We start from the raw sequence: 9,706 nt of genomic DNA, 5'->3' as shown, positions 1-9,706 counted from the left end.
TATAGAAAATCACTTACGTGTCCTCTATGCCATCGATGTGACAGTTTTCCTAACGTAATCATCAGCCTCCGAAACAGACACATGTACGATGTGATCATGCACATGCACATTGCCAGCCCCACATTTGCCTCTAGCGCCGAAAAATCCAAAAGGACATATCCCCCACCCCATAGCCCTGTCGACGACGACGACGTTTCTTAAATTAAAAGTTTCAATTCGTATTTTGCAACATTTTGCATCGCAATATCTCCGTTCGTAGAGCACGTAGAGAAAAAACAAAAACACTTTCATTATATATTCCGAGCGGATGCCATCGATTGAGCACACTTAGAACTCAATCGGGACAGCCGTTAATTGAGATCCCATAATCGCCGTCTGGAAATCTTGACAGATTCGCGTAAAGTAGCCACGGCAGTGTCGCTTGCGCTTGGCTTAGCGCCGAGACACTACCAGTGTCTCCAGATCATCATTACGAAAATCGTTTTGCAATTTTCTTAAATGCGTATTTATATTTGGACGACTTTAAAACGTGAAAACATAAATCGATGCCAATCAAAAATTAAATTGAAATTGAAACAAATTTCGTACATGCCAATTTGGCAATGCAAACTCGGACACGTTTGCAAACATTTCGCAAGTAATACGATATAGTTTTATTCGTAAAAATAATCAAAACGCTCTCAAATTTTCAATTGTTCTCGACTCGAACCTCAAACATGGACGTGATAGGTGTACAGACACTGCGCTTTCATAACCTTATATCTATGCTACTAGAAAAAATTGAAGCGCAACAGCATCTCTCAATTTAGCATATTTTATTTCTCTTTAATTCAACATCTTCAAGAGTTTCAATTCAACATCTTCCTTCAATTTGATACTTTAAAAAGAGAGAGCTGTGATTCAAGCTATTTCAGTTTCTCTAATATCTCCGATAGTGACATCATAGAAATGCATAATCTTATTACGTTTATGATTTCACCGAACTCATTAATCTCAAGTATTCGTCGTGAAATTTCATAAAGTTCTGCGCTTTAATGATAGAACTGTACGAATCATTTGATCAATACAGTTTAATCTAATATAGTATTTTAAGGGTCGACATCAGGAGTGAGAGCCAACTCATTTGCACCTCACTTGTGGTGCAGCTACATATACCTGCATTCTATTAGATTCTACCATATATTGTCTCGTAGAAGAAATATTTTGCCATGAAACTCATTTTGGCTTATATTTTACGAAACTACGAAGCCTATTAAAGAATCAAATTTTGCAATTTCATTCTTAAAAACATTTTAATGAATAAAATGGTAGTATGCTCCTTTTTCAAGATGCAGATACCTGTTTTTATGCTGATATTTTGTGTCTCTAAGAAGTAATATTACATCATAAATCTTTTTGATTTCTTTTTTTATAAAGCTGCGAAGACGCGTACAAAGCCGAATTTTGCAAATTGATTCTTGAAAATTTTTTAATAATAAAATTATGCACATCTTAACTGCATTATAGTACACATCGGGTGAGATATTAGAATAAATTTTTATTTTGCCTTTTTCCCCGAAAAATAGCTCTGTACAAGTCTTCAGAAGCTTTTTCTGATTACGAATATCGCAATTAAAACGCGATTAATCTAGTATTTTAGGCGTAATTTCAGCATAAAGAAATTCGTCTTCAACTAGAGGTCTCTATAGTCTCTCCTGTCAACTCATAATATCTTAAAATCTTAATATAGTGTCACTTCCAGTGCAATGACTAGGTATTGAAAATCTCTGTTCGTATTACTCCCTGTATAATGGAAGTCAATAGTCCTTTTATGTCACGCGGACTCGCCGATAACGAAAAATATTTCATTGCGTACAAAATTACAAAGGCAGTTGCGTATGATACATATGACGTTATTGTCATTCGCATATCGCGATAGTGACCGACGTACGTGTTATGATCGGAAACCGCCCCAGCCATCGTACCGGAATGCAACGCAATAAAACGTGCAGTAATCCTCTTCCACAATAACATAAAGCTCTGCGATATACAAATCACCGTTCCTGCTATGAAAGTTGCGCGCATCGCATAGGTAATCTAATGTTTTACAAACCATTATAATTTCTAATGATTTCACGAATTAATTACAATTAAGATCTGCTCGTTAAAAAATTATGTCTAATAAATCGATTCCGATATAGCGCTTCGCAATCTACCTGAACATTGTTTTTAAACATAATTTGCAGAAAAACTTGCAAGAAATATTCTCTGACTAGAAAATTGTGGCATGTCGACGATTGGCGGAAAGTTATAAAGAAAGTATATATCACTGTTAAGTAAAACATAATGATGTTATATAAAATTATCGTCTCACAGAAGATTTTTTCAATTACATTAGCCATAATTAAAAATTGATGTTAGCTGTGTTATATTTAAAGCATATTGATATCTAAAACAAATTTGCTGAGCATCATAAACTTCCACAAACATTTCTCTTTGCTTCATTCAGCTTAAAAGTTACGTGAAAAAGTGGGCGTTTGGTTTTAAGGTCAGACGTCACACCATTAAAGGGCGATAGGGCACGAAAGAAGCGTATCACATTATTCATTTCTCTTAAGACAGACTACATATCTACGAAGTTTCATATGAATTAATGACTACCAGCTGACGAGGTGATTTCTTGCAAGCAACTGATTTTTCAAGAAACAAAATTACACGAAAAGAATGCGACGCGGTTGAAAATTTGAAGATATGCTTCTTATTTTAAATGTTTGCTTTAATGTAGATATAATCGCTCGAATTAATGGAGATAAAATATATAGCGAGATTTAATAAAATGGGAATAATAAATTTTATCAAACTGTTGGACATCCAAATTTCTCTTCAAAATGTCATAGCACATATTTTGAAAATTTTTTCTGCGCTGAACGCGATGCTGTCAGCAGAATTTACGTAGAATGTCGAGATTTTCAGTAAATTGAGATGAAATGGGCTCAAAATGATGTTTTTTATAGCAAAACAAAAAACTTTTGTTTCTAAATAAAGTCTATCACATTTAAGTAAATTGGAACAAAAACTACCCTAACTTACTAAAAATCCTGGTGCGCTACGCAAATTTTGACGACGGCATTCAGCGCGAAAAAATGATCAAGGCATGTACAATACTATGACACTTCGGGGAGAAAAAAGTAACTTTTTACAAACAGTGTTATATATTCTATTACATAAGCAAATGTTATTCGTACGCGAGTATCTCTGCTATCTTCTACTCAAAATGATTGCAATTAAGCACCCGATATGTTTGCACGAGCGACGATAAAAGCAATCGCGTAATGTTCATGAGTCCATGTCAAATGCATCAGTCTCAATTCCTCCGGTAATAATCCGGAGATCATGGTTTCCCGAAATACATTTCAGGCAAAGTGATCCATCGTGCGTATTGTGTGATCCCCGCTGATCTCTTGATACATAATCCATACTCTCGTAATTCGCGAATACGCAATTAAGATTTGTGACTAATCGTTATCAATTATATTTGCATTATTTACGATAATAACACCAAGAGTTCACGTGTGAATTATTTTTGCACCCATGCGTTAAGAATGAATTAGTTCTCTCGCGAATTTATAGAATAGATTTTAAAATATTGAAAATTACCTTTTTACGTAAATTAACAACTACAAGTCTTTCAACTTTAACTTTATAAAATTTAATTTGTTAAAAAAATATATTATGATTCTAATATATTATATCTATTATAATTCTACATTTATTCATTTATATATATAGAACATATAGCTATGTAGATTTAATTACTTAGTCATTTATTAGTATAGAGATGAATCAAAAGATAATTCTTAGTACGTTTAACGGTCCATCATATCTGAGAAAGAAAGATTATTCGCGTAACATGGATATAAAAGTTCGCATAATTTTTCGCTTTTTGGTGTCGTAATCCAATATAACTGCGAATGAACGAGCGCACAAGTATAATAGAACTTATTAAAGCATATCCATTTTACGCGTATTTCTTTCTCCAGTATCACTTCAACGATGGTATTATCCGTACAATGACCTAAAACTCACCGAAAAAACTGGCAAATATTAAAAGTGCAAGTATGATACTTACGCTCTCGAACTTATCCTTGTTCCTGGCGTGCTGGGCGATGAAGCGGGCGTCGTCGATGGTCTTCTCGACCTCGCGTACCAACGGCTTCTCGAAGGTGGGGCTGACGTCCTCGTGAGCGTATCCAGGGCTAGCTGGCCCAAAGAGGTCGTCGTCCGCCCCCGGCAGTGGCAGCGAGGGTAGGGGCTCCTCAAAGCAGGGTGCGACGGTGCTGACGGTACTAACGGCGGCGAGGTCGTACCTCGTCGCTGGCGGTGGCAGACCGTGTGGTGGTACCTCGTACTCTCCGCTGAACCTCTTGCCGTAGTACGTGTCATACTTATCAGTCTCTGGAACATGGAACACATCGGTGAGGATGCCCTCGGGCGGCTTGCCGTTCGCCGCCTCGACATCATCTTCGTCGTCGTCCTCGTCGTCGACACCGTTGTCATCGATGTCGCCCACGCCGACCCCAGGGCCACCCTTGTTCTTTGAATCATCCTCATCGTCGTAGTCGTAATCGTCCTTCTTCGGCCGTTTGATCAGGAGGAAACGCGGTAGCACCTGGATGAACACTATCCGCACCCACTTGGACATACGATGGGTGACGGGCGAGCGGAAATTCACGTTTAGTACGGCTATCGTGACGACCACCGACGCGGTCACCATCACCATCGTGAACAGCAGGTACTTGCCCAGGAGTGGCACCGTTAGCGACGTGGGCGGTATTATCTCGGCCAGCAGCAGGAAGAACACCGTCAACGAGAGGAGTATCGAGATCGACAGGGAGACCTTCTCGCCGCTGTCGCTCGGCAAGTAGAATACCAGCACCGATAGGAAGGATATGCCCACGCACGGTATTATCAGATTCACCGTGTAGAAGAGGGTCTTGCGGCGCAGGGTGATGTAGAACACGATGTCGGGATAGGGCTCCTCGCAGCATATGTAGAACGCCTCGTTCCTCACGGCAGGCACTTTTATGATGTCCCACTCGACGGAGATATAATAGTCGGTCAGGTCGATCCCGACGTCGATTTTATTCGAATCTTCGGTCTGCAGGAGATGCTGCAGATCGACCTGTGAACACAAGAAGAACGATCGAACGTGAATGGAATTGGATATGGTGCACACAAATGCATAAAGACGATCGTTTGCGATATCGATTAAGTGTAAAAAGCGCAATCATAAACTCTTTTCTCTGCAGTGACAGAATCGCAACGAATTATTGTTAACGTTGGTTAATAATTATTATAGTTTTGTAAATAATTGTTGCTAAACACATGCAGAATGTTTGTCATGATTATAGCATATGGAACATGTTTTGTTTGTTATATGTGATTGCAGCACAGAACATATTTTGTTATTTACATTTTCAAAATGTTTTCAGTTTAATATTTCAATATTGAGATTTTCTAATTATACTTTGTACGCAAATAATGCACTACGTATGAATATTTTATTTTAAAACATACATTGCCGCGAAACTCACGTATATTATTGAAATAAATTTATGCTTTACATTAGTAAATATATAGTACAATTTGCATATTGTATACAAGTTAAAAATAATTGTTATCATCATAATTATAAATTATATCAGTATTATAAAATTTTTAATTATAAAATAAAATATACTTTTTATTATATATAAATAACAATAAAGAATTGAATTTTGAAATGTTTTCTAGCTTGTGATTATCATTTCATAAATATTACTTGCTTTTTTTGTTAAAATTTTCCAAATGTCATAATGTACGCAAATATTATAAAAAATTATAAATTTAAAAGAATATAAAAATTATTTTAGTAACTAAAATGGTTACAATTACATGAAACAAGTCAACAACAGTTTATTATTAATTTTATCTCATAGTTTTGTATAATATAACGTATATGTTTAAAATAAAAATTTTGATCTGCAAGAAAAGGAATAATAATAAAAAGTAACACAATTTTTTACTAATTTCCTGCATAAAACAATTTGAATTAAAGATAAACAAATTAAATTAAATAATCTCCTATCCATCCCTTTTCTTTCCTCTCATTTTCATAGATAGCATTTTATATATCATCATCAAAATATTTTAGAATGAGTACTAAGCAATACATTTTTATATTTATGTACACTTATATGCAAAGCATATCGTAATCCGACATCTTCCTTGCATACAATAGCTTTGTAATCCATTTCAAGATTTGTAATCCAACTAATCTTTCGAACGAATCCTCTGAATCCCCGGCTTTCAAACTACGCGTCATTGAAACGATCTTAGAGGCCTAATCCAAAACTGCAATAGCTAAATCCCAATTGTTATTCCACTCCATTGCATCTGGCATCTTAATCCTCAACTCGGCAGTTCGATGCATACCAACATAATTGAAACATACCAACGAGAGATAATCAGGGAACACAAGTACTTACAGAATACCTAAAGATTGTTATCTTAGCGCGCTGTTTAATCGGTACTTCGGATAATCGGAGTTACGGAAGGAGTTGGACGGACAAAGCGATGGCGAAGTGTGTGTGTGTATGTGTGAGACATGGTTCTACATATGTAAGTGCGTTGATGTACACGTTATTCCGTTAATTAACAATTATCTTGATTAGCCTATCAGCTTTCAGGAATTGAAATTGATTTGTCATATGAAATGGCAAGTAATAGTGAATTTTTAAACACATATTTTAATATTTTGATGGAGACACGAATATTTTCTGAGATACAATATCATTAATAATTTACATTTTGTTTTAAAATATTTTATATGCAAGAGATACCCAAGAAAGAAAAAAAACATATAAATGCGAACTACGATTTCACATTGTTCGAATCTGAAGAAGACAATAGCTCGAAAGAGTCATTGTAACTTAAACTGCGTCTTGGGATTTATGGACTCTACGACTTTTACACGAAGACATTTCTGATACAGCCCTTCGCGATAAATAATACCTCGCGGTTGACTTTCAAGGGTGTTCTATGAACATATATCCACTTACATTCTAAAGCGATACAGAATGTTCTGAAGTATCGAGCCCTTTTCTCTCATGTACAAATGCTTGAAGTTAGAAAGAATTTATTTCAGCTGCTTATTTTACTATCAAGATATTAACAATTTTAAGTATAATTATTATAAACTTGAAGGATGTCGAAAAATCTCAAAATAAATTAAGAATTCCAAATTGAACTTCGATTATGGAAATCTTATTCTTTATTTGATCCTTAGAATATTCTTTTAATGAAATTTTAATGCGTAGTGATTACTCATATATTTAATAAAAATTTGCAATCTAATAATATTACAAAATGTTCAAACAAGTTGTTGCAAGGAGCTCAATTCAATTTCAATTTCAGAAAATCTGTAACTGGCCGACACACCCTTGTGTAACTATATTCTATGTTCGAAGAACTTTTTTGATCTACCTACTGTCAGACTGACAGTGTCAGTGCGCTGCCTAAATTTATTTTATTTTTCGGCACAATTTTCAAAATACGCGATTGTTTAAAAAACAAAAAGAGAGCAGAAACGTGGAAAGGAAGAGAGCGAAAAGAAAACGAACGGAAGAAATTGGATATCTCTAATGGCTGCATGGAATACGGGTCTTGGTTATCTCGAAGTCTACGGAATTCGAATAAGGTTTGGAGAGCAAAATCGCGACCACCATTAGAGTTTCGCTGGATGATCCTCCCTGGACCACTTTCGAGATCTGTCGATAGTTCGATGAGCAATCACTGTTCGTTCACTGCGCCTTTCACGTGCATTTTCTCGTGGCGCTGCTTTAATCGGATTCGTTTTCTGATTTTTCAATTTCAATCCTCCTTCGTAGAGAATCAAGGTTTTCCCTTTTTAATTTCAATTACAGAATAAATCAATGTAAAGGCTTAACGACCTATTTCAACTTTTTCCAACCTTCCAAATTCTGCAGAGTGGAATAAAGTTACAAACCGACATAAGCCATTATCGCCATCATGTTTTACAATTGTATAATAATTCTCGAATAAAATTAATAAATATCTTCTTGAAAAAACAGTGTAATATTTTCTATTATAATACTATCTTTATGTTTAAAAAAATTAGAAATGAATCTTCATGTCATATTTTAACGTAATGGATGTAACATTGATTTATATTGCTCCATAATGAAAGTATATTATTAAATTACAATAAATTGTTGCGATGATTTATTGACATCGTAATATGCAATGATTTAAAACGACACGTAAAATTGACAAGAATATCGATCAAACAATATCGACTATCTATCCAACCTAAAGCATGACTAAGAATTTCACAGTCGTTCCACTCTTGGCCATCTCGATATCTTTTTCGCTGTGAAAAATACTCCCGATACACACGCAAGACATGCCGATAGGGGGAAATTGAAACCAAAACGCGGAAACGAAAGCTATCCGCAGGTGGATGAGGGGTTGATCATTGGCACTGGTGTGTTTTCGAAGTGGCTAGCGGACGAGTTTCTCTGTCGAAATGGCTTACTCTCGTACGGACGTGGGATTTATATCTACGTACTGCTGCTGTACAGCGGTAAAACTCTCGTAGACAGGCGGATTTGTCAGTGACGGATATATCCGTCAGTCAGCGAGAGAAGTCTCGCTTGTCGGATCGAGCACGAAGAAAAATGTAATGGATGAGACAAACAGGCGCCACGGTATGTAATCGCCGAATTGTGACATTCATCGATGTTTTCTCTTATTTCTTTTTCTCTTACATACATGTATACTTATTGTTAGTTTCTGTTAAAATTAGAACTCGTAAGAAAGAATATCGTCGAGACATCGCAAAATGCAGCTCTCATTGCATCAATCGGAAATAGGCTTCATCAAGTAATTTTTTGATACTTTGTGAAATAATAAAAAATAAATTTAGCTGTGTACTATACCGCAGTAATATAGGTAAATAGAAAAATTTAATTGTAAACTGGAGAAAAAAATAAAATGAGAGCAAATATATAATCGATTAAAATGTATTGTATAATTCTTTATTTATCAAATAAAAAAGAATATTTTTATTAAAAAAATAAATTAATAGAATTTTTTCGATCAACTAAAGATAATTTGAAAGAATTGCACAATGCAAATAATGTGTAATTAATGGTTTGAGGGAAACAAAGCGTTGCAATTTTTAACTATTCAATTTGCCGTACTAATACGCAATTTTTTTACTTCTAATTAGCTGTCGGCTAAAGTTCCAGGGAATTACAGTTTTTCTGCTTCTCTTTAGAGCGTAGTAAGACTAGAACATAGACGAGAGGTTGGCTAATTTATGGGCAAAGTTAGCTGAAAAAGCCGATCTTAAACATTTCTCATAAATACTGTTTAAGTATTTGTATATAAATTTATCGAAATTTTTCGTTTCAATCGAAAATCTATCTTCAAAATCATGGAAAAAAGTTTAGTTATATCTATAATATAAATATAATAGTTTATAAATCATTCTATTAACTGTATATTTTTAGATCTACAAACATATAAATACCTATTATTTATCTATTTTACGTATCTTCTGTATTATAAAATATTTTTGTAATAAAAACTATAATAACTTGTTATAACAAGATTTCTCAATCTTACATTTGTAGAAACTATAAAAAGAAATAAAATATATACA

General features: G+C 34.8%; 1 protein-coding gene across 1 annotated transcript in view; it reads right to left on the bottom strand.

Annotated features, from left to right (window-relative positions):
• nAChRalpha1 (nicotinic acetylcholine receptor alpha1) overlaps window positions 1-9,706 on the bottom strand; it is a 93,773-nt gene that overhangs the window by 7,351 nt on the left and 76,716 nt on the right. The window contains exon 5 of the mRNA XM_018509995.1: window positions 4,109-5,161. Coding sequence (XP_018365497.1) covers window positions 4,109-5,161 — 1,053 coding nt within the window. The remainder of the gene's footprint in view (window positions 1-4,108; window positions 5,162-9,706) is intronic.

Source organism: Trachymyrmex cornetzi, unplaced genomic scaffold (genome assembly GCF_001594075.2).
Source record: "Trachymyrmex cornetzi isolate Tcor2-1 unplaced genomic scaffold, Tcor1.1 scaffold321, whole genome shotgun sequence".
In the NCBI taxonomy this organism is placed as follows: domain Eukaryota; kingdom Metazoa; phylum Arthropoda; class Insecta; order Hymenoptera; family Formicidae; genus Trachymyrmex; species Trachymyrmex cornetzi.
The sequence above is the reverse complement of the archived record's forward strand: the minus strand, read 5'-3'. Positions and strand labels throughout refer to the sequence as shown.